This window comes from Macaca mulatta, chromosome 4 (assembly GCF_049350105.2).
Source record: "Macaca mulatta isolate MMU2019108-1 chromosome 4, T2T-MMU8v2.0, whole genome shotgun sequence".
NCBI classification, from domain to species: Eukaryota; Metazoa; Chordata; class Mammalia; order Primates; family Cercopithecidae; genus Macaca; species Macaca mulatta.
Window position 1 is genome coordinate 35,060,708 of NC_133409.1, and position 26,276 is coordinate 35,086,983.

Below are 26,276 nucleotides of genomic sequence, written 5' to 3' on the forward strand. Positions count from 1 at the left end.
TGGTCTGCTTCTATAGGGTAATTTCATGGTCCTAAGGAAAGAATTTAAGAGTTTATTTTCTGAAACTGGTTCAAGAAACATTCCTTAAGTGAAAAATTTCAATCAAGAATAATATTCCCTACATTTTGGAGAAGGATTTTTAATATAGAACTTCCATCTGTGATATATTTAAATTCTAGGCCTCAGGCAGCAGTTTCAGAAAAGGGCCTCCTTTACCCTTTATTAGATGCAAAATAAATAGTCTACTCTGCGGATGGGGACTTCCCCTTACCTCCCCACCCCTGCGAAATCTAAGACATGCTTCCCTCATTCCTAAAATCACACATGCTACTTTTTTTTTTTTCACACAGAAACTCTACTATTGACATCAAAATATTTATTAAAACTTTAATTACTCGAATTATTTTGTAAGTACTCCTATTCAGTAGAAAAGAAGACCGGTGAAGCTGTCCAAATGGCGGCCTGCAGTCAATGCGCGGAAAGCTGTCAATACCGAAATGTAATACTCTCTTGATCTAGTTTTGACGCTTTAACAAAGACAGGTTTTGCCATTTAGGACCGCTCAGCCATCTTGACTGAATACGTTAAGAGGGTAGTCCTGGACCTGCTTATTGCCAAGGGACTTTCACAGTGATTTCTAAGTTACTGTAGGAATCTCAGCCTATCACTCGACAGAGGCCTAACATGTTGGAGCTGTCAATAAAGATCCGCACTTTGGAAGCGGAAAGAAGGCACAAGTTTTATATGCACACTTTCTTTATTATGCATTCTTCCAGCCATCAAAGAGGGGAAGATTGTACTCTCCCAAAGCTTACAACTTTGTTACTTTTCATGACCTGTAGCATGTATTTAGCCTTTGGGTAATGTTTGTGCAAGACTAAGGCCCACTCTTTAATGGCTGAATGCATACATTTCGCAGCACATGGTGGATTCGCTGCTCTGAGAATTGCCTTTAAAAAAAGTAAAGTGAAAAATAGACAAAGAAATCTGGAACCTTAGCAGTGTTTCCTATTTGTTTGGACTGTTCTTGAACCAGCTCTCAGGCGGTGACCGGGCTATTGAAAAGATGCACCTGAAACAGGATCTGCGGGCAGCTGCATTTGCCACCCGGCTTTATTGCTGCTTTCCAGCGGCGAAGGCGCAGCAGCAGTAACAGGGAAGCCAGAGCGAGCCTCCCCGGCAGCGGCGGCGGCGGCGGCGGCACCGGCACCAGCGCAGTTTCCCCTCTCCCCAGCCCTGACTCTACGCGCACATGCGCACTGCGCCCGCAGCCCTGGACCATTTGTCAGGACTACTCGTGAGACGGAGAAAAAAAAAAGAGAAAATTTGGGGGTAAGAAGCGGTTGATCGGATCTAATCTCTAATTAATCTGAAGATTTGTCCCTGCAAAAGCCATTCATTTATTTTTCTGGGTGAGGATGAAAGTTAAGAGCCCTATAGAGGGAAGGAAGCGCACCCTCGTCTTGTGAAACAGATCAGGGGAGGGGAGGGACAGAAGGGGTTTCTCCCCCACTTCTCTGCGCCTCTGGGAAAGAGGAGAAAACTTAATCCCGGGGAAAAAAGTGGGCAAGTGACTCGGAAACGGCTGGAGAGGGAGTCTCTGGGCATCTCACTCTGAAGTAGTGAGTGCGAGTGTGAAAGAGGAACAAAAGAGAGAGAAAAGAGAAAGGAAAAAATGGGGGGAGGAGAGACTTGTATTTTTTTCTTTGCGCGCACACGGGGAAGGGTGTGGGGGGCCGTGCGGAAGGGAGCCGGGGCGAGGCGGCCGCGTCGGGCTCAGGCTGGCGCGCAGGCGGCGGGATGCGTGTGGCCCCCTCCCCCGCGCCCCCCGAGCTTGTCACTTTGGTCGCTTTCGTGACACCGGGCGCGGGGTGGGGGAGCGCGGCGGCGCCGGGCTCCGCCGGGGTGCGTGTCCGGGTGGGCGCCGCGGAGCCGCAGCCCGGGCGGCGAGCGCGGCCGCCGAGGCGGGGGGCGCCGGCGGGGGGCGCGGGGGCGGCCGGGGACGCGGATCGGTGCGGCGGGAGGCGCGAGCCCCGCGCGCCGCCCCTGCGGCCCCCTCCGCCCGTGTGGCCTTTGTGCCGGGCGCGCACCGGAGAGCGAGCGAGCGGGCGGGCGAGCGCGAGAAGTACAAGTACGGGAGACCGAGGCAGTGGGAAAAGAGGCCGGGCCACTTTCTCCCCTCTCGGGCTGCGGAGAATGGACTGGTTGAATGTGCAGGCGCGTCTCCCCGGCGTGTGCTGTGTGTGTGCGCGGCGGAAAGGCCTGCCCGACTCCCACCGCGCACACGCACACTCACACGCACGCACACACACGGACCCGCGGCGGGGCTCGGCGGCCGAGAGTTTGCGTGGCTTCCTCGCCGCCTCCCTCTTCCCGACCGAGTGTGTGAGAATTTCATATAGATCAGCTCCAATTTCCGCCATTTTGGGAAAGTTGCACAAAAATAAACCCTCCGGTTTATTTCTGCCCGAGGCAGGAAAGTGCTTTGGGAAGCGAGGCGGCGCGGGCCCGCGGCGGCCGTCCGCGCGGGAGAGGGCGCGGGCCGCGGGCCGGGCCGGGAGCCCGCGCCGTCGCGGCGTTCGCCCCGCGCCGTGCCGCGCCGCGCCGGCCCGGGTGCGGGCGCGGGCGCGGGCGTGTGTCGGGAGGCGGCGGCGGCGGCGGTCGCGGCGGCGGCGGCCGCGCCGGGGCGGCGGGCTGGGGGGGGAGGGTGGGGGCGGCGCGGGGCTGCTTTTCCTGCAACTTGTTTACGCCTGCCTTATCCTGGGGAGGAAAAGAGGGGTCGGGGCCGGGGCCGGGGCCGCCGCCCGCCTCGCGCCGCGTGCGTGTGCCGTTCCGGAATAATGGGCTTTGCACACTCGCGTCCTGGGCCCCGCGGGCCGTCCTCGCGCCGCGGCGGCGGGGCGGGGGGAAGTAGAGGCCGGCGGGGGTGGGGATCGGGAAGCGCAGGAGCCGAGGCATCCGCCGCGCGCCCCGCGAGCTGGTGGAGTGTGGGGGCCGGCGGGCAGGGAGGAAAACTTGAGAGCCCTGGAGGGGGAGGAGGGCACGGTGGCACGGGCGGGGGGAGGGCGCAACTTTTGGACTGGTGGTAAAACTTTAATTACCTTTCAAGAAAAAAAAGGCCCTGCGATTCCCCCCTCCCCCCGTCCCGGTCGAAGCACGGCCCGCAGCGCGACCGTGAGAGAAAGTTTAAAAGCGGGCGGGTTCCTCCCGGGTCCCCGCGGAGGGCTGGGGGCGTCGGTCTGTCCGCCTGCGCTCGGAGGGAGGTGGGGGTAACTAACTGCTCTCCGGGGCGCGGGGACCGCGGCTCTACCCCACCCTTCCACGGGAGACGGAGGTAAACGTTGCTTCGGTTTCCCTTCTGAGTCCCCCTGCTGCCACCACCCCGCTTCCTTTTCCTCCCCCTCCCCGCCGATTTTTTGAGGGGACCCGAAAAACAGAGTCCCTTTCCTTAGGCAACTTCCTTGGGCACTGTGAGCACGGCCCTCCCCCTCACCGCCCCCACCCCCAACGCCCCGCATCCCTTGGCCCGCTTCTTCTCCACCTCGGGGCCACCGCCAGAAAAATGCATTCGAGATCATTCAGAGTGCATAGAAACAAAAATAGATTTTTAATTGTTAGGTTAGGGGGAACTGAGATGAGAAATAAGATTTTGGGGTGGGGGGGCGCGGCCGGGGCAAGTGCGTCCATTTCTCCTTTTGGTTTTCCTAGAGCGTTGTTTGTGATGTCTTTATTGGTTTAGGGAGTCCGAGAGGCTGTGTGCTGGCTATCTCGGTCGCGTGGATTTTTGCGCAAGTTTTTAGAAAAACACTGACTCGAGTAGAGAGCATTTCTCCGGAAAGTTTCAAGTGCAGCAAAATAGCGAACGTGCAAAACTGGCCAAGGGGAGACCTCTAGTGGTTAAACGCGTCTTTAAGTTCGGAAGGCCGAGAGCAAAGTTTGGCCTTTACTTGTAGCTACGTAGTCCGTTCAGACGTGGAAGTAATTAGAGGACCTGAGCGAGCAGCCAGATGTTGTGTGAAAGGATGCTTGATCAGAAATTGAAAGTTTAGTAAATCGGAGCAGTGAATTCTGAGGACTCAGACCCTGTAACTTCCATCCGACATGAGTTATGTGGGAAAAACACTTTGCTCTTATTCTGGGATTTGAGATTGATCGCTCCCTGAATTGGAAACAATTGTTTGCTTTTGCATTTATCGGTGTCTGTACCTCTGATCAATTTTTAATTATGAGTCTCAGCTGATGACTTCATTTTGAATGTTAATAAAACTGCGAAGTTGAAATGTGTTTAAAACTTTTGAAGAAATGGAAAAGACCTTTAGTTGAGATTTGCCTTTTATATGAGCTGTTCATTTTACTCTCTGATAAATATAAGGCAATTTTATGTAGTTTCTTAGCTGTATAGTTATGTATAGTCCGAATAAGTAGTCCCTTTTGGTTCTAAGACTGTAATTTTGTTTCACTGAGTACGAAATTGTTTCTGAATACTTGTATAATTTGTGATTTAAAGTCCTTAAACGTATGGGTTAAAACTGTTCATATAATATCTATTCTTTTTCCAGTGTGTATTCTGTAAAATATCTTTAATTTTAAAGATAAAAACAGTGAGGGAAATTAAAGTTGACTCAAATGATCCTTGTAACTTTCACCTGCCTGTAATATACAATAGGAGACACTTTATTGGGTGAATTTAGGACATGGGAATGATAGGAATGATTAAAATCCATTTCAACTCATCTAGAACCAGCTTATTTTATTTTAATTTACCGACTGGCATGGTGTAAAATTATGCCTAAGTGATTCAGAATGTAAACTTCTTAATTGGGGATTGTGGATTTGAAGGTTTCTTTTTGATGACAGTGTTTTGATTTTACCTTCCCTCTTTTTAAACGAATGATAGAACCCTTAGGAGAAATCTTGAGAGTGGACAGCAATTGTGAAGATCGCCAGAGAGTTCTGTGTTTTATCACCGCCGAAAGGTAAGACCCACTTGTTGAAACAAATTGCTTGACATACCTGCAAATGTTAAAAAGCTGCATTTGGAGATCAGGAAGGAGAGTATGAGAAGGGCTTGGCAGAAAAACATCATTTTGTGGGACTGCTTTGAATGCATGAATGTATTGACACTAAGTGTGACTGTAGTTTGAATGAAACATTAGGAAGTTATGAGATTGTCCTGGATAATCTTTGTATTGGCTTACTTACTAGATTCTTAATTAGGATTTTAGCACCTGTTTTCTACTGAAAGTAAATTGTCTTATTCTTTGGAGTTGAAAAAGTAGAAAAACTGGAACAAAAGGGTTGTAAATTATTATGTGTGTTACATCGTTATACAGTGATATGGAAGATTCTGGAACTCTAAATGTCTTGGGGGGGCCAGTGGTAACATTTTGTCAATGAAATTTACATTGAGTGCTTTGGGGGTATTTGTCACATAACTTCTATGGCTTAAATCCAAGATGGGCTGACTTGTGCCAAGTACCATGTTGCACGGTTATGAGTGTGAGTTTCAGTGTGTTAGCTTAGACTTGTCAACTTTTGAACATACCTCCAAAGGGAATACAGCTGTCGTCTACCAATACCTCTTTGGTAATTTTGGAGGGTGTTGGCTTCTTTCCAATACTCCAGGACCTCCTTTTAGGGCAAAGGTCATTCTGAGGCAGAGGGGGCAGCCATCTCTGGGGGTAGAACATTTCAGTACATTTATGCTACTCCAGTGCTTTCTACTGTTTATACCTTTTTTGTTTTTGTTCTTTTCTTCCTTTAATCTTCCCCTCTCCTTTTCTGCCTGTTTTTCTGCCCTGTCTTGAGTAATAAAGGGGTCGCTAAATCTTGTTTGGCAAAAACAAAAGAAAACCAAAATTAGCCTACCTTTTTAGAGCAGAACTAACAACCTTCATTGGGCCAGATGTAATCTAGAAGTCAAAATGAGTAATTATTGATATAAAAATGATTGACAGGAGTTTATTGTCTTTTGCTGCTCGTGGATCGCTTTGAATTGTGTAATTAGCAAAATAAGTAGATGTGGTCCATGTAGTATGCAGCAGAGACAATGGGGCAAGAACAGCTATAGGAGGGTCATGCAGACAAGTAGAGTTCAAGCGGAGTAAAATCTGTTTCCTAAGATGGTGAGTTTCATGTTTAAATGTGCTGATTTGAAGACACTGCTTGTTTTTCTTTGGGAAGTCACTGGGTCTGTGGATAGAATGCTAGAATAGGAATCAGAAGACTAAATTCAATAACTAGATATATCACCTTGTATATGTCACTCTACCTCCTTTAACCTCCATTTCCTCATCTGCAGAGTGGGAGCAATACTTGCCTCGTATCTTTTGTTAAAAGAATCAAATAAAATCAGATTTTGAGAACCATAAAGAGTTATTCAGATGTATAGTGGTCATATCATTTTACCTTTGTCAAGCTTTGTGAAGGGCTGGAGGTAGATTGTCTAAGTCAGAATATATTGATTTAACTCATGGCTAAAATTTTTAGATTGGTTTCTGATGTGTGTATGATACGGATTTCTCAGAATATTTCTAGGAGTGTATCTTGTCTTGAGAAAAAAGTAGTTTCTCTTGTATACTGTTGGCTCTTTGAGGGAAGAGACCATGCTCTAACATGGTGCAGAATATAAAACCTGAAATTTATTTATCCCAAACTAGTCATTGAATAAGTAGAAGGAGTAAATGAAAGAAATACTTTAAAATGATGCCTAATTGTGAAAATGGTAGGGTGATGAAAGTAGAAGGGTTGGTGTGAGGGGAATTAATGTACTGTAATTAATATTTTAGTTGCATGAGTCTGCTGGGAGATGAGGATGAGAAAATAGGTAAGTGGAGTAGTAATGATTTAAACTAACTATAGAGGCCAGAACATGAGTCCTCCGAATGACTGAATTTAGGAAAGGTCCAAGTAGGGCTTTTCCTCTTTGTTTTCTAGACCTCTTTGGCTGCAATCTAATTATAGCCAACTATGTAAAATCTAGATTAAAAAAAATTGCAAGTACTATCTGTTATTATTTTCGATTTGATTCTACTAAACCTGACAAAATAAACCCTGACAAGTTTTAGTTTTATTTCATCTCCAATCTTTGGAGATTATCCAATCAATGTTCTAAGAATCCAAAAACCCAATAGGGGAGGAAAAAAGAAGTCTATATCCTGTTTAATTAGTCCCTGAGTAATTGTGAGTTGGTTCTTAAAGAATTTCTACTGGGCTGGTAGTTTATTTTTAAGAATTCCATATTTCAGCCAGTGCTGTTTATAGTAGTGCAGTTAGGATGGAGAATTTGTGAGAGAACTTACTTTATGTGGTGTGTGGGATATACCGTTGGCATCCCAAGGATGGGTAACTTGAGTGATCCCTGCAGTATTGTTTCTGCTAGTTACTTAACCAGTTTCTTTCTGAGCTCTTACAGTGTTGAACACTTAAAAGACTAGATCCTTGCTCTTGAGGAGTTCTAGAGATCCTTACTCTGGGAGTAGACATAATGAACTCTTCTAATAATAGTGTAACAGTTTCACATGGTACCAGTAGGAAAGGATGAGGGCTCCAGCACTCTTTGGAGCTGTTGAGCCAGGAAACATGGATTTCTGGGCTAACTGATGCAGGACAATGGCATATTATCCAATACACATAGCACAATATAATGCATTCCTCTTTTAGTGCTTCGTCTTCAGAAATGAGTAAGAAGCCCTTCACCCACTGTCAAGGAATGCCTGATTTGTGTGTCTAGCAAGAGTCTAGCAAGATGGATCGAGGTGATTCTTTCTTTGACCAGTGTGTTGGCAAGGTGACTTTCTGGTGAAGATCTACACTGTCTTCCAGTGTTACCACTTGCTACTATTGAGGGATTTGTTCCTTACAAGGATTTGGGGATGCTTATAACATAGGTAAAGATACTGTATTTAGAGAGAACTATTTATACGTTCATATGTGTGCACATTTATACGTGACATCTTGAAGTTCAGTGGATCCATGGAAGATACATTTTGTAAAGGGCTTAATTATCTAATAGGAATATTCTCAGATTATCTCTTTACTGTATTAAATTATTTCATTGATGGTTGTCGATGTAAATCAATAGTGGGAAATTACGAACGGATTTGTATTGACTGTGGCAGCTATGCAGTGGGTGAATGAAAAGAAGCACCAGGAAAGGGTATCCTTGGTATGTAACTAAGCTTGATTTATGAAGTAAAATTGGGGAAGACCTTTAGAAAATTCCCATTTGGGAGACAAGATAGTTTGGAGGAATGAACAAGGATCTTTGAGAGGAACTTGAGTAAAGTTAAGTTGGGTGATCTTGGATGAGGGAACTTTCTTCATAAGCTGTAGTTTCTTTCTGAGTAGACTTGGAATTAATTAGTTGGATGGTTATTAAAAGAATGGCATGCATATTATATGTAACAGTAAAATGTCTTCTGCCTTATTATTCTTTCTCCCATATACACTGTAAATCAGTGTTTTGTGTTCCACCAACAGATATTTATTGAGCCTCTATTTTGTGTAAATTACTGTTGTGAACTGCTTCACAAAATCAACAATTAACAGCAGGGTTGAATGAATGTATGTGTTGGGGCTACAAAGACATCGAGCATCAATCCTTGGGCTCAGTGTGTTCCTAATCTAGTTGGGGAGATAACCCATGCACATATGATGGCAATTAACAAAACAAAGCCATGGTTAAGTATGGGTGAATGGTAGATAAATGCTGTAGACACTGTGATGGCATCTCTGGATGTGGTGGGAAATGTGTTCCTGTGATAGGACCCGGCAGACGGGGTTGCTCTTTGCAAAACACTATGAAGTGTTGATATACAATGTTAAGTGCAATTGTATATCAAGTGCCTTCTGAAGATCAAGCATTAAGCTAGATGCTTTATATTTATTTATTCATCCAAAAATACTTCGAGTGCTTTCTGTATGGGTACTGTTCTAGGCACTGACTGTTACCTCTCATACTTTCACTGACCTCGAGCACTGGGTATTATTTTTTGTCTTTTAGAGCAAGCTGGTGCTCAGAGTTACTTAGTAACTTGTTCATATCATGCAGTTTGAAAGGGGTGGAGTCAGGGAAAATGATACTGGCATATGATTGATATATCTTTAGGTTTTTGATTTTCAAAATAGTAACACACAGAATATTTTAAAAACAACACATTTCCAGATTAATGTATGTGCTCTTTTACATTGGTTTACTAAGATGAGCAATAATGAACAGGTATAAGAAAAATAGATGGGAAGAAAAACTGGCTTTACTTTCTTCTTTTTTTTCTTTTCAAAACCAAGAATTGAGAAAAGACCAATTATTGAATTATTCTGAAAAGAACACCTTGGTCTAGCCCATGGCCTTGAAATAATCACAAACTGTTGATAAAACATTACTCAGAATAGGTTTGGGAAACACTGGGCTTATTTATATAAAGATTTCTTTTGTTCTTTGTAGGAAGAGATCCAATAAGGTAGTAGGACTAGTTATGAAAAAAATATATATATATAAAGCAGTCAGTCAATGAAAGAGTGGGACCTGAATCTACCAAGGTAGGCTCAGTAGGTTATGAAATTTACTCTAAAGCCAGGATTGTAAAAGGAAAGAAGAAAATTAAAATAAGAGAGACAATGGTGGGGAGAAAATGGAGGGGTGGTGTGGTAGAAATGTGTCCTAGAATCAAAGTAAAAGATGAAAACAGGGAATATGACTAAGATCCTGAGCAAGAGTGCTATAATTACTGATGTTATACACTGTAACCAAAAGAGTATGTCCCATGTTTGCAAAATGAGGTGAAGAGTCTATTTTGACTCATCGGGTGGTTTTGTATTGCAATAGGAATTATATCTCTCTGTTATATGAGTTACGGTGGATCAAGCAGATCTTCAGTTTGACTTAGAAGGATGCCATTGTGGGCATTGATTACAAGGTAATGGGCTGCTTCTCTTTTGTTGAAGTTCTATTTAATACATTTTTTGAGCATATACTGTGTACCAGACCTTTTAAAGGCTGGACCATATCTTTATATTATATAAATTTTGTGGAATTAAGCTAGTTTAGCTACCAGAACATTTTGGGTATGATTGCTCAGGCACCAAAATCAGTTGATTATTTTTCTCCATCCATTACACTGTTGAACCCTGAATAGTGAATTGAAATTCCTAGGTGGTCAATCTGGTCTGGTTATTAAATGATCTTAGTAATTAACTGTATTGGTTTGTGGTCTAATTGGGTGGACTTGAGGCTTAGCTGTTCAGTCTGTTGATAAGCAGGTTGGCTACAAATGGTTATCGAGATAAGCCCGTAGACTTCTGTGAAAGAAAAAAAAAATCTAGCCAAATCTAATTCATTACATGCAAAAGAGAAATCAAGTGTAAATCTTTTAATTTTAGCTTTATGTTCTATAAAAATATGAAGCAAAATAAGAAAAAAGAAGATACTACTTTTAGCATTAAAAATTATGAAGTAAAATAAAAAAGAACAAGAGAGTACTTTTAGTTTTTCTTTTTAAATTTCAGTTCATGCATATTTAGCATATGCATAGAAATATCTGTGTCAGGTTTTTGTTCTTTTTATGGCCCTTGAATCCCTCTAATGGGTGTAAAATTTCTATTATTACCCTTCTAGTATAGTATGTTGATGATATGATAGCACTTTAAAAAATATTTCTGGCTCAAATTGAGATATAGTCTGTACGTTGAACATGAATTTCAAATAAGAGCATTTAATGAGAGTCTATTAAATATGCCATAGGCCCGTTAATGTCAGTTTGTGATTTCACTTTCTGTGTACCTTTTTTTTTTTTTTTCTTTCTTGAAAGGCATTTTTCATTTTCTGTTCCTTCTTTAGAGGAAGTAAGTAGGTTAGGCCACAGAATCTCAAATAATTCGTCCTTCTTACAGTAACACAGAAGGGCAGGAAGTTGAGATTTTGTAAAGGTTGCCTTTGGTGACTACCCTTTGCATATGATCTCCATGGCAGACAAGGTAGCAAATCAGAGAGACCATAGCGACATTATAAATAGGATCGTTCACATTAAAATATGACTAGTAGAAAAAGGGACAGCGTTTCTGAGAAAATATCAATAAGGTGGAACCGCTGTAATGACTGATTTCATGTTTAAAGGCAGCATGGATTAGTTCACACTCAGGTGTTTCCTCTGCAGGGATGGATGAGAACGGAAGACCCAGCTTCTCAAGGATTTGTTCTTGATGCTGCTAAGATTTCAGTTCTCACATTGTAATAATGATCTAGAGTTTTTCCTGCCTGAAATCTATGAACTTAGGTCCTTAGGGCAGATTTCACATCTCTCCACAACAGACATTAATTCCAATATGTGTGTGATTCAGAGTTCTTATCAGGCAGGGTGAGTAGAATATCAAAGCTGGTCTCTGTCATGCTTGATTTGAAAGGAATATTTTTCTTCGTAGCAATGTGTGTTTGTTGAGAGATGCTTTAAGTGTGAGTTTAGATTTTTCTCTTATCCTTATTGAATAAGTCTGTTTAAGAGGTTTGAATTTAACTTCTTTTGATGTGTTCTCCACTGACACTTATATAAGGAGAGTTTCTTGGAGTGGTGATGTTATGCTTCTGCCAAAGAGGTAAACAAATACTTAGCAGCCTAGTTAGAATTTTCACTGGAGAATATGAGCTAGATGGACAGATGAAGGTCTTTCTCTGATTTTTCCTGTCCCCAAGCCCCTTCCATTCCCCTCCAGTAGTGTATTGTATTTTCCTCTTCTCTTTTATTGATTCATTTGATAAGTTTTATCAGTACCTACTAAGGATATTCATAAGAGATAACAAAATGGGTAAATCAAGGTCTCTCTGCTTCAAAACCTCCTGTAAGTAGATGATCAAGATACAATGTCATGAGCATTATAATCAGTGTATAGATTCTGTCCTCCCAGCCCCCTTATGTCCTGGTCCTGGCATCTTACTTGCACATACATACTCCAGTGCTCCTATAGAGAAACACTCCCACTGTAGCCCCTTTGGGGATGATGACCCAGAGCTTTCATCTCTCTTTTTTGTACTGGCCTCTTGCTTTAATCTCTCACAGCACTTTCTGTTTGCCGCTGTACCAGCTCTCTTGAAAGCAGGTCCTGGAACCACATTTGGTATGTGAGGACGTTTTTCTGCCTCCTCAGCAAAAACGTCATAGTAAGATTGCCAATGGCTTAGTCTTGAGTAGTTTCTCAGAAATTATGTCGTTTTTATTTTGTTGGCAGTTACATTTTTTTTTTCTTTATAAGAACTTGGCAAAACTAACAGCTATTGACCTTATATCAGTCTCCCAAATTCACTTTGAAATCTACTTGTCCGTGAAATCTGAGTCGTATCATTGTTTTTGACTGCCCTGCTGCCCACCTTCCCTATCCTCATATCTGGACTCCTGAGAAATTAAATAGGCCTTTTTCGATGTAAAGGTATTGGCCTTGGTACAGTTTTCATTCCTCTGCCCTGTGAGACTTCAGAGATCTGATAAACTGGTGCTTGGAGGTCATGTGTACCCTGGAGAGCTCCTCCCCTCCCCTCTGCTCCCCTGCCCTCCCCTGCCCTGCCCTTCTCTTTTTGACTCAGAGTCCCACTCTGTCGCCCAGGCTGGAGTGCAGTGGGTGGTGTGATCTTGGCTCACTGCAAGCTCCGCCTCCTGGGTTCAAGCGATTCTCGTGCTTCAGCATCTACAGTAGCCAGGACTATAGGCGTGCACCACCACGCCCAACTAATTTTTGTATTTTCAGTCACCACCACACCCAGCTAATTTTTGTATTTTCAGTAGAGATAGGGTTTCACCATGTTGGCCAGGCTGGTCTTGAACTCCTGACCATTTTTGATTTGCCTGCCTTGGCCTCCCAAAGTGCTGGGATTACAGAAGTGAGCCACCTCTCCCGGCCACTTGTCTTTTCTTTAGAATAACTGTAACTTTTATATACCAAGCATTCACTATGTGCAAAGCACTCTAGTGTGCATATTTTTTTTTTTTTTTAAAGTGTTTACACCTCGATGGAGTAAATATACCTAACCCATTTTACAGATGAAGGAGCTAAAGCTCAAGAAAGGTTAGGTACCCTGGCTACGATTATATAGCTAGTAAATTGTGAAGCAAGTTTTAAACCCGTCTGGGTGCGGCGTCTCACGCCTGTCATCCCAGCACTTTGGGAGGCCGAGGCAGACGGATCACGAGGTCAGGAGATCGAGACCATCCTGGCTAAACACGGTGAAACCCCGTCTCTACTAAACAAAATGCGAAAAATTAGCCGGGCATGGTGGCGGGTGCCTGTAGTCCCAGCTACTCGGGAGGCTGAGGCAGGAGAACGGCGTGAACCCGGGAGGCAGAGCTGGCAGTGAGCTGAGATCTCGCCCCTGCATTCTAGCCTGGGCAACAGAGCGAGATTCTGTCTCAAAAAAAAAAAAAAAAAAAAAGATTTCAACGATTTCAACCCAGGCACTGGGGCTCCAAAGCCTTTGCTTTCCATTACATTAAGTTGTCTTCTAGGTTGACTAAAATACAATGTGTTGGCAACGTCTTGGAAGATAAAATCTGTTTCTTAGCTGGGTGACCTCAATTTTCTCATCTGTGAAATGAGGATGATAATGTTTATCAGTCTTAAGAAAGTAGTTATGAGGGTCAAATAGGCTGGTATTGACGATACCCTTTAAAAATGACAAAGCATTGAAGAAACTCATGTGCCCCACCATGTTTGTTTCCCTTTCATGTTTGTTAGGCTTATGGGTTTTGTACGATTACCCCATGTGACCTTGTATTTGTGGATACATGAGTCCTTCCATTAATGACTGTATTTCTCTGGTGTCGTGGAGGTAAAAGAAGGTCATCACAAACTAAATCTGAGAGCTATAGGGAGGTCTTAGGAGGCAGGGGCCATACGTTTCTCAGAATCACTTTCTCAAGTCTGGACTCAAAGTACTTACAAGTCCTGAGGACCTTCCCTGGTATTAGACACTACACCAACAAACAGGTTCAGACTGGGAGCTAGATTAGAAGGTAGCATCCTTGTAGTTGAATCCAACTTGAAGATGAATAAACTCTATCCTCTAAAACAGTACCTTACTTTCATGTGATTTCCTGAATTTGTTTTCTGTAGCTCAGTGCCTTCCAAATGAGGGATCCCATGGAACTTGATGTGATGTGATAATCGTGCCAAGACTCAGTGACTCTGGGAAACTTTGGCTGGGAAGGCACTCCACAGATGGTTGCACATCAGTGTGCCCTGGACATCTCCCAAAGACCGTAGGGTATTAGACATTTCTTTTACCACAAACCCCTTTCTCAGGGGACGTGAATAAATGGTCTTTGAAAAGTTGTGTTTTGGGGAGCAGACTTTGCGGAATGTTGCCCTGGCCTTTAGTCTTGTTTAAGTGCAGTCAGACCGGCATGGTGACCATTCATTAGGCTCCTCCAAGGACAGGGTATCCTCTGGAAAGAGGGCCTGAGCTTCAGGTCCAGTACCTTCTTCATGTGGCTAAGCCTTCACTGTCACTTCAGATGTGTTGCTTTATAAAGAAATTGGCAGTCTTTTCTGGTGCCATATAAATATGAGGAATTATTACTATAAAAATAAATATTACTATTATAGTAATAGTATTAAATAAAAATAATGTATCTACTTTTTTTTTTTTTTTTTTGGTGAGACAAAGCTTCACTCTGTTACCTAGGCTGGAGTACAGTGGTGTGATCATAGCTCACTGAAGCCTGAAACTCCTGGGCTCAAAGCGATCACACCTGCTCCGCCTCTGGAGTAGCTGAGACCATAGGTGTGCAACACCATGCCCGGCTGATTTTTGCATTTTCTTGTAGGTATGGGGTCTCACTATGTTGCCCAGGCTGGTCTTGAACCACTGGCCTCAGGCGATCCTCCTGCCTTAGCCTCCCAAAGTGCTGAAAGTATGGGTGCGAACCACCACACTTGATCATACCTACTTTTTAGGTAGTGATCTTCACATCTTGTGACAAAGGTTTGAACACAAATGGCTTACTACCATAGATGTTACTCAAATAAAATGATTTTTTAAAATAACCTAGAGTAGTGTGTGTCTGTAGTCCCAGCTACTCTAGAGGCTGAGGTGGGAGGAGTGTTTGAGCCTGGGAGGCTGAGGCTGTAGTGAGCTATGTTTGTGCTATTGTACTCCAGGCTGGAAAACAGAGTGAGATCCTGTCTCTATGAATAAATAAGCAAGCCACTGCGTAATTTTTTTTTAAGGTCACTGAGTGGCTTTCATGAATTTGAATAATTGTTAAACCAGATAATTATAACAAGAAGCTAACTTTTTATTGACTGTTTAGTATCTGGTAAGTACTATGCTGTGTTATTACCTGGCCTATCTCATCTGTCTTCACCATTACTCAATGAATTTTGAAGAAAGGTTCTGTTATTCTTTACATTTTACACATGGGGAAATTGAGACTTTAAGAGATCAGGCTAGGCATGGTGGCTCACACTTGTAGTCCTTGCACTTTGGGAGGCCAAGGTGGGAGAATTGCTTGAGGCCTGCAGTTTGAAACCAGCCTGGGCAACATAGTGAGACCCCCATCTCTACAAAAAATTTAAAACATTAGCCGGGTGTGCTGGTATGCACCTGTAGTACTGGCTCCTTGGCAGACTAAGGTGGTAGGCCTGCTTGAGCCCAGGAGGTTGAGGCTGCGGTGATCCATGATTGTACCACTGCATTCCAGCATGGGCAACAGAACAAGACCCTGTCTCAAAAATGTGCAAAAAATGAGAGATTGATTTGTTGGAAGTCATGGAGTGAGTAATTGTCAAACTTTGGAAAGTGATACGAAGAGGAGGAAAAGAAGGAAGTAGCTGAAGGAAGGGTAGGGGATGGAAAGAGGAACTGTAAGAGTACGTACAGCAAATCTTGAGGATAATCAATGAAGCATTTGGTTTGCACCTATGAAAGGATGACGGGAGCTGGGTGAGTGGGGTGGGGAGGCCCAAAGCTGTTTTATATGCTGCATTCATAAGGTGATTAGCAGTGGGGAGACTCGTAGATGATGTTACTGAAGAATGACATTTAGGAGTTTTGAGTATGTCATTCTGCACCAGGTTCGACAGTTAGCGATTAGCGACCAAAGATGATTTCTATAAAGTAAACAAAAAATCATCTTGAGTTGATGGTGTTACATAGTAGGCATCATAGCAACAAGGTGTTGGATTCTACAGTGGGTGTTGGCTTTTCTCATTGCTGTCTTCCTCCTCAGCATAGTTGTCATTTTTGTTTGGTTCATAGTAATGATTTTAGGGTTAGTATTCCTGACACACTGTTTACAAAAGATACACTGCCCTTTTAACCAAAAACTGGCAAGTTCAGTTCCTTGACACCAGGCACTGATCTCAGGCCTGTTATCTGAATGACAGAATTTGAATCTGATTCTCAGATGCTGCTTTTAAGGTAATGTCTACTCTCATTTTACAACCACTCTCAACTCATAACCATAGCATCTCTATACCTTATTTTTGAAAAATGTAATTGTTAACTATGAAGCTATAAAATGCAGCTCTTAAGAAAAAGCAACTGTAAGATTATTAAAACTATTTAACTGGTCTTGAGGAATATTAGCTAGCCATTCTTTTAAAGACAATATTTGGAGAACAATGGTTTGACCAGGAATGGTCAGACTACAGTCAATACCCTTTCTCAGTAATCCGTATTTCTTCCCTTATCTGCAGGTGCAGACTTTTGGGTTACAGGCAGGGCCCGCTCTTTTGCTTTGTGCTGTGCACCTCCTAGGTTGTGCTGCTTATATCTCAGAGGACTGGTATCTTCCCTTCATCTCAGCCCCAGGCAGGCTCTTTATTTTGAATATGCTGCAGGAACCCAGCTCGTAGGAGTCCCTGCTCCTCACTCTGAGCTCTGTTTTATCCACTGCTGGCAGATAGGAGCAAAGAAGTGGTAGGAAGGAAAGATTATGAAGGACACACAAACTGTTTATCGCTAGTCAAAATGAGATACAGTAGATTCTTGACATTTGTGAGGTCGATGTCCGAAGCCAGTCACAATTCTCAACTTGAAAAAAAAAATCATTTTAGCACATAATTCCTTCCATAAAATTGCTAAAGAAGAATTGAAAAATTTAAATGGTCTCTCTGGACCCCTAAATACTTATGTCACTTGATGACTGATTTGTGTACTGTCTGGAGCACTTATTGAAACAAATTCACACATCCTTTCTACTTATTTCCTTTTGGAGCATTTGGTAGTTTTGTTCACACAATGTGTCTGAGTCATCATTGCATTTGACATTTCAGTCTTTAATTCATCTGAAACTTCTATTTTGTGGCTAGCCTATCGCTTTCATAAACATCCCCATACTCCCTTCATTCTGTCATCAACACTAGACTCAACCAGCAGTTAATTTTGTTTCATTTCTTAAAAAGATACAGTTTTTATCACTTTATTTACAGTGTTCATAGCACTGAGACTAAGCACTATGACTAAGAGCATGCCTGGGTCTCAGCCAGGCTGGACAACTTGCCCTTGCCCCAGCTTTATGGCATGTGTGATTCAGAATCATGTCTCTGCAAAATGACAAATTACTAAATGTCACAGCAACTTCCAGGTGTCACTCAGGAATGGTAGGAACCATAAATACACAGTCTGCGAATGCATACCTGAGTGGTGGAGGAGTGAACCCTACACCTCCTCCTCTCATCCTTCTGTTGAGCTGATGAATGTGCACATATAGTTAACGAGTACTAGTTAAGTTACCAGAGAGCTTTGTGGAACTGGATTTTCCTTCCTGACGTCTGTGCTGCAGCTTCAGTTGTTGGCATTAATAACAAATATTTTCATGGGAAGACATGCCTTTTATAATATACGCTTTGAAATAAACATGAAACTGGATTTAAAAACTCATTTTTATTCATTAAAAAAATTATTTAAACATTCAACAGACACGAAAAAGGAGCCAGCATCAATATATGAGTGGTGTGCTTCCTCATAGGGGTTTTTGAATAGAAAGTGTTATAGGGGTTTTTGAATATCAGATATTAACTAGTTTAATTACCACCTGATGTAAGTGGTACATGGTAGACCGGGGCTGCCAGGGATTTATTTACATGAGTGAGTGAGGAGGTTCATCCAGGAGATAGAATATCTCAAGGGAGAGTCAGGTTTCACAACTTTGGTTTGGAGATGAGGAGTGGTATAGGAGAGAGATGGGAGGTAATTCTGAAGAAAGTGTCATATGTCATTTAGTCTGTTCTCCAGCCCTTTTGTTGGAGGCTGAGGGGAAGAACATTGTAATAAAAGCAAATTGTTTCACAAAGCAGGGACTTTCAGAGTGCAATACTTTTGCACTAGTGCCAGCAGTAGTGGTCTCTGTCTTCAGTAGTCATCGGCTCCTTGACATGACATCCACAGTGGGCAGTGGTAGCAGCACGCTGGGTATCAATGCCTTTGGTTGCAGCCATGGTCAGCCATGACATATACGTATTAGTGGGAATCAGAAGCTGCTCTGATGCATTTGGTGGACATCTGAACCCCAAACTTACCTCTTCTGACATTAGTAGTGGCTGGAGTCCAATAGGAGTTAGAGGAGATGAGGAGGAAAATGCTGCCTCTTGTCTGGTAGCACAGAGGACCCATCAGGGTGTACTTTTAAGATACTTCCTTAGCAAATCTCAGCACCATTTAACAACAACAAAAAAAATTGTGATGGGGTTTTCTGCAGAAGGAGAAATAGTGTTTGTGACTTGCATTGTGACTCTCTTACCTGTTTGTGTGTGTGTGTGTGTGGCCTGTGGAATACAGGTGGATTATGGTGTAGCACCAGGTGATACTTACAAGAACAAAACACAATGAGAGCATTTCTAAGTACTGCAAAAATTTACCGAGTCTTAGGAACACAAATTGTTGAAGTAAAGGACTTTGTATGTTTGTATGCAAGTGTACACATTTACAGAGAGAGACAACAAGGGAGGAAGACTTGGGGTGTCTTAGAAGCCGCTTTTCTTAAAATAATATTGATTGCTGGCTGTTCTACCTCATTGATAGATGGTGGAAAAGCAATCTGTTGTAGCCATTCAGTCGTCTTGTGATAATGAAAGTACCCATAGGCTTCAAAATTAGATGATGAGAAAGACAACATAGTAAATATTTTTATGCTATAATACTGTATACAGAATCTCTACAAACCTCAGAATGAAAATATGGGTGAAAACAATTTTTACAAATATTAGATACATGTTTTCAGGCAGGGTACATTGTGTAACGTTACTACTGTTTCATATGGCAAAGGCATATTCTGAGTATTTCTTAAAACGTGAACATTTACTGCAGGTTATGTATCGTGCTAGCTTTTAGATATCTGCTACTTTCTGTTCCTCCTGTCAGACAGGATTTTGCTACTGTGAATTTTATACATATATGGTTTTTAGGTAGAAAAAGACTAAAAATCTATTTGTGGCATCTGTATGTCTTACTGACATTTTGTTAATAAGCATGTACTTTGAAGGTACTTTATCAGATACATGTTGCACTGATGTGGACTTGATATTTATATTAAGAACTTTGGCCCAGTAAACTAGTTTTGTCATGTTCTGAGGTGTACCATATTCTGGTGAAAGTAGATTTTGCCAGATTTTCAGAGGGGGACAAAGCTCTGTAAATGTTAAACAATGGTTGACAAAGAAAGCTCACTGTTGGAATCAGACTGACCTGGGTTCAAATGCTGGCCATGCTACCGGCTGTGGTTTTGGTTGAGTTACCAAATCTTTCTGCACCTCAGTTTCTTCAATGTAGACTAGAGGGATGATAAAATACCTCTTTTTCTGAAAAAGAAATTATTGAAATAATATATGTAAGTTGCTACTTTGAATCCTTTTCTGAAAGAAGGTAAGATTGAATCAAACTTACAAAAGTGTGTGTTGTGCCTGACACAGTATCTGGTGAACAAATGCTATTATCAAATGCTATTATATTTATGGAAACTGTAATAACCAGGATAGTCACAGCTGACAATTTCATACTATAAGATAATTTCACTAAATTTCCTTAAAGTGTACTTGCCAAAGAAAATAATGGAAATGGTTATCTAGAGATTTTACCAGAAAGAACAGTAAAACTTTTTTTTATTAAAGGATCACTTGGATATTACCAAGTTTATCCACCAGGGGGAAGATACTCTATCACTCTACTGTCTATCAAAAAAAAAAGTTACCACCCTTAAACATCACTTCATAGGGAGTCTATATCATTGCTGGTTGTTACCTATTTAGTGAGAGAGAAGTCATACTAAGTCTTAATTCATTTCATGTTTCTATTATTGATTAGATTAATTCTTCATCAGCCCTTTACATCCTAGGTCCTGTTTTGAGGCACAATCTAAATGGTAGTGAAATCTTATTTTAAAAGAATTACTTTTAATTGATGCATAATAATTGTACACATTAATGGTATACATATGATATTTCGATACGTGCATACCATGTGTAGTGATCCAGTCAAGGTAATTGGGATATCCTTCACTTCAAATACTTATCATTTCATTGTTTTGGGAATATTCAAAATCCACTCTTCTAACTCTTTTGAAACATACAGTAAATTATTTTTAACTATATTCACCCCCTATGCTATAGAACACTAGAACTTATTTCTCCTATTTAACTGTAGTTTTATACCAGTTAATCAGCCTCTGTCTATTCCCTCCCTCCCGCTACCCTTCCCAGGCTCTAGTAACCACTGTTCTATTTTCTACTTCTATGAGACTTTTTTAGCTCTCACATATGAATGAGAACATGTGATATTTGTCTTTCTGTGCCTACCTACTTAACATAATGTCCTTCAGGCTCATCCACGCTGTCACAAATGACAGAATTTCATTCTTTTTTATAGCTGAATATTCCTGTGTGTATATAAACCACATTTTAAAATCCATTCATCCACTCATGGACACTTAGGTTGATTCCATATCTTGGCTATCGAGAATAGTGCTGCAATAAACATGGGAGTGCAGATATCTGCTATACTGATTTCTTTTCCTTTGGATATATACCCTGTAGTGGTATCGCTGGATCATATGGTATTTCTGTCTTTAATTTTTTGAGGATCCTCCATACTGTTTTCTGTAATGGCCATACTACTCTGTATTCCCACTAACAATATATATAGGAGCTCCCCTTTCTCTGCATCCTCACCTGCATTTCTTCTTTTACATTTTTGATAATTGCCATTTTAATTGGGGTGAGATGATATCTCCTTGTGGTTTTAATTTGTATTTATCTGATGATTAGTGATTCTGAGCGTTTTTTTAAATGTACCTGTTGGCCATTTATATGTCCTCTTTTGAGAAATATCTATGTAGATCATTTCCCCATTTTCAAATTGGATTATTTGCTTTTTTGCTGCTGAGTTGTTTGAGCTTCTTATATAATCTGGATATAATCCCTTGTCAGATGGATAGTTTGGAAATACCTTTTCCCACTGTGTAGGTTTTATCTTAACTATGTTGATTGTTTCCTTTGCTGTGCAGAATCTTTTTAGTTTCATATATTCCCAGTTGTCTATTTTTGCTTTTGTGGCTTGTGCTTTTGAGGTCTGTAAAATCTGATTCTTCTTCAAATTTAGATTGTGTAAGCTTTGAAATGATCAGAAGTAGGCTTAATAATATGTCTAATATTTGATGTTTTCTCTACTTACGGGGGAAAACAGAAGAAAAAATACTGAAGCATCTAGTAAATTCCAGTAGAAATTAGCTGTAATTAAAAGAAACAGAAGTTTTTCCTATTGACTATTTAAAAGTGAGTGTATATTATATATGTAAGGGGACTGCACTTCAAAAAAATCCTGAATTTTTGAACAAAATTTTCAAGCATATACAAAACTAGGATGTAGTAGAATAAAAACTATCACGGACCCTTTACACATCTTAACAATTAGCAACACATTGCCAGTCTTACTACCACTTCATCCCATTATTTACAGCAGATTTCTCACATTACATCATTTCATCTTTTCATTTCAATTTGTACCTCTAAAATACAAGGAACAACTCCTCTTTTAAAAGTACATGTTGTCATTTCTCTTAAAAAAAACCGGTGTTTCTTTAATATCATAAAATACCCATTTTGGCATTCATACTTTCCTTCCTGTCTAATAATCTTTTGTTTAAATCAAGGTCCACAGAATATCTATGAATTGTAATATTGTGATTGGTTGATGTGTTTCTTAAATCCCTTTTCATCTAAATTTCATATTTCCTTGCCCATCTTTTTATGTAGTTTACAGTATTGGCTTTCAGACATTTTGGTCTCAAGTTCCTTTTCACTTTTAAAAATGGTTGAAAGCTCAAAGAGGTATTGTTTTTATAGTTTATATATATATATATCAATATTTGCTATATTAGAAATAGTTTAAACTATTTAAAAATAACAGTAAAACCAGTACATGATAGCATATATAAGCATAATTTTAATGAAATATAATCACAGTTTCCAGAATAAAAGAAATATGAGAGAAATGGCATTTTTAAACATTTTTGCAGATCTCTTTAATGTCTAATTTAATAGAAGATAGCTGGATATCTGCTTCTGCATTCTTGTTGCATTGCGTTGTTTTGCTTGAAGTATATGAAAAAAATCTGGTTTTATGCATGTATGAGGTTGGGAAAGGAAGGAATATTTTAATAGCCTTTTCATTTAATAGTGGACATTCTTAGTTACCACACTAAAACTTGACAGGTTGTGGTAGTTTCTTAAAGATTAGTTGCAGTGTGCAGTTTGAAACCTTACCAATGAACCTGATTGATTATGAATCATGATCTGTTACATTAAAATCTGTCGGGACTAGGTGCAGTGGCTCATGCCTGTAATCCCAGCACTTTGGGAGGCCGAGGCAGGCGGATCACTTGAGGTCAGGAGCTTAAGACCAGCCTGGCCAACATGTTGAAACCCCGTCTGTACTAAAAATACAAAAAATTAGCCAGGTGTGGCGGTGGGCACCTGTAATCCCAGCTACTCGGGAGGCTGAGGCAGGAGAATTCCTTGAAGCCAGGAGGTGGAGGTTGCAGTGAGCCGAGATCATGCCACTGCACTCTCCAGCCTGGGTGACTAAGAGCGAAACTGTCTCAAAATAAATAAATAAATAAATAAATAAATAAATAAAATCTGTTGGTCCATCTTGCACTTTAAATGGATCATTTACCTATGCATAATTTTGTACCATCATGCGTTGGTCATTTTGAAATTTTTGCTTAACCGAGTTGGGCAGATCTTCAAGTGTTGACATATTTCATTATGAAATATTTTAAAAATCATATCCATTACTATCACCGCCCATCCACTGCCTTAGAAAAGTCTTTAGCCATCTGGAAGCTGGCAAGCTTATGGTGATGCTTGTAAGTTTTACAAAATTTTGATTTTTCTCTTGAAGGTTCAAATTTAATTGTTAGCTACAAATACTGTTAGTGTTTTCCTTCATTTGACAGGCCCACTTCATTAATTTTTGACAAAATATTTACCAGACATCCAAACCCGAATAAATATAGCTTGTTAAGTAAAAAGGCATTCCATTAAAAATCAGGAGCTTGCATCCATGGTACTTTGGCATGTCAAAGTACTTCGCATTTCATCGCACAGAATATTAAAAAGATGTATATTCAGATATCAACACTTAATAACATTTATTATTTTTACTTCATCAATAATGGTCTTTAGTGAAACTGACATTTATTTACTGTGCATGCATGGCGGGGAAGAATGCAATGGCTGCTACTACAGTTATTGCCATTGCACCAGCAATTTTATCCTCTCTTGGTTTTGCACCATTGGTGCAAATGTCGACACAGCGAAGAAAGCAAAGAATGTGTGAGTATTTTTATGAAAACAGTTGACTTTTTGGACCTTTTGAAAGGGTCTCAGAGACCCTTGAGGAATGCATGCTTTGAGAAATGCTGCTAAAGAGTTTCTGGTAATCTGGATTTTCTTCCTTATATCTTTGTGGTGTGATTTAACAGGCTTTCTTTCTCTGCTAGCTTCTATAAATAGACTTGATCAGATTAGGTTTGATTTTGTTTTTTCCTGGCAAGGCTACTTCATAGATGGTGTTGGGTTTACATTCCTGGCAGCCATTGATAGTCGTTGCCTAGAACCATTAATTTATTAAAGGTTACAACTTATAATATTCTATCATTCTTTCTTCATTTATTAGCTGGAATTCTTTCTAAGGGGAAACTTTATCTGCCCAACGATGTGGTTACTCTAACATACAGATCACATTGGAAAGGCAGGATAAATCCGTGTTTCCTTTTCCAAATAGTGAGTTGGTTTTCTTGAATCCTGAAAAGGTGATCAATGAGGTGTTCTTGGTTTATTTGTTTGCTTTGAATGTCATTATGAACTTGTGGATATACATTTATCTGATGTGTTTCAGTTCACTGCAGCTAGTAATTAGTAAGGATAGTAAGGATGCTACTTTGTCTTTCTTTGGCCAGAAGGGGCCTATTCAGGTTGGCTCTTGAGTTCTTTGGATATGACTTCCATTGTCTTTGATAGCTTCTTTGCTTTCTTGTTTGACAAGATGTTTAAGTTTTCATCTTGGACATTTCCTGCTATTTAGCAAAAGTCAACTCCTTCTATGGGGAGAATTGTGAGAAATGGTATTTAGACACCACAGTTGAAGCTAGGCTGCTCATTACTGTTGATTGATGATTGTTTCTAGATTGTTTCAGTGGACAAAACTAGAAAATACACATATTTCTAAAGATAAAACACATCATGAATTCATACTGACACTTCCATTCAAATTTAGGACCCGTCAATCTTTCTTCAGTTGTCTATGATAACAACATAATTACTTGTTTGTTTTTCTCATGTTACACAGACAACAGTCTCAGAACAATATCAATACTACAATCAATGGAAATTTGTTTTCCAATTTTTTTAGAAAATGAAAATTAGGAATTTTGTCACAGTTTAGGTAGCCAAATTGGTTATCTTAACAGAGACTTTTAATGGGTGTTTGCTGTACATTTGAGACTGTTTTCCAATTTCCTAGAATAATAAATTGGCAGATTATCCTTTATCCATGTCTACTTTTTTCTAGTGTCTTAAAACAGAAAACAGACTACTTACAGGCAAGGAATTCTATCCATATGGCATTATGACTTTTTGTTTTAAGTGAATATGCCTTGAATCAATGCATTTCTTTTGTTTGTGAATAGAAAATGTTTACCATAACATTTTTTAACTTAGAAATTTTTATTAATATTTTTTCTCTATACTTTTCCAAGGATTGTACTAGGAAAAAAGTGTTAATATTTTTGAAGTAGTTGTTTTTAGATCTAGGAATATGGGATATTGTGATGAAGAAAATTATGTAATTAAGGGGAACTGAACTAATGAGTACTAAATTAAAAACAGATTTCCGTGTGTAATATTTAGTGATATGCCTTCTTTTCCCCTTTAAGGTTAAAAAATAAATCATGACTGAATCTGCCTCTAGCACAAGTGGTCAAGAGTTTGATGTATTCAGTGTTATGGACTGGAAAGATGGAGTGGGCACGTTACCAGGAAGTGACTTAAAGGTAAGCTCTCTCTATTACATACAATTATGTGTGTGTGTGCATCTGTGTGCATGCTTACTTAAAATTGGATACATATGTGAAATAAAAATTAAAGGCATTAATCATAGTGTGGGTTTTAGATGATGCTTAGACCTCCACAATAAATGTGCAAGACAATTTGAAATGCTGATGGAATGGCAGAGCCTTTGTCACTTGGATTAGGGGAGTAAGGACTGTTTCTGCAGTATGTGCTTATTTTGCACAAATTGATTTATAGTTTCAAGAAGGATCATCTCAGTTTTGACTCTTATCGTGGCAGCCTATGAATATAGAAATGACTGACTTAGAAGACCTATCTTTTTTTGATTTTGTAGTAATGGGCTTTGTAACTTTGAATGAATAGCCACAATCTCTGTGTCCTAGAGTTCTCATTTAAAAACTGGATAACATTAAAGTATTGAATAAATAGGATTTTTCACCTCTCTTAAATTATACTGTAAATATGGATTTTTATATAGGGACCTGTTCAAAATCAGGTTCTTCCTGTAAATCCGTCTGCCTTAGTGTAGATGAGAACTCTTTGGAGAGCAATACTTCCATCTGCTGCTTTTGTATAACCTTGCCCTGCCTCCTTTTCCCAGTAACCCCAGACCTATTCCAGGACCACTTCTGTTGTCCCATGAAACATGGTTGTGCAAGCACCCATCTGGGAAACCAACTACCCCCATCTCTCATTTCTAATTTACTTTTGCTCTGATCCTATCT

General features: G+C 40.5%; 1 protein-coding gene across 12 annotated transcripts in view; it reads left to right on the forward strand.

Moving 5' to 3' along the window:
* Nucleotides 1-1,248: 1,248 nt before the first annotated feature.
* The window catches only part of L3MBTL3 (L3MBTL histone methyl-lysine binding protein 3), a 123,646-nt gene continuing 98,618 nt past the window's right edge, over nucleotides 1,249-26,276 (forward strand). For 2 of the 12 annotated variants that reach the window (XM_015137467.3, XM_015137470.3), the window contains exons 1-3: nucleotides 1,249-1,332; nucleotides 4,898-4,976; nucleotides 25,416-25,532. In XM_015137467.3, the coding sequence (XP_014992953.1) occupies nucleotides 25,431-25,532 (102 nt within the window). In that variant the 5' untranslated portion in view covers nucleotides 1,249-1,332; nucleotides 4,898-4,976; nucleotides 25,416-25,430. Of the gene's footprint in view, nucleotides 1,333-1,476; nucleotides 1,623-1,718; nucleotides 1,906-1,994; nucleotides 2,382-2,883; nucleotides 3,335-4,897; nucleotides 4,977-25,415; nucleotides 25,533-26,276 lie in introns of those variants that run through there. The other 10 variants (XM_028847105.2, XM_028847106.2, XM_015137469.3 and 7 more) reach the window with 8 other exon arrangements.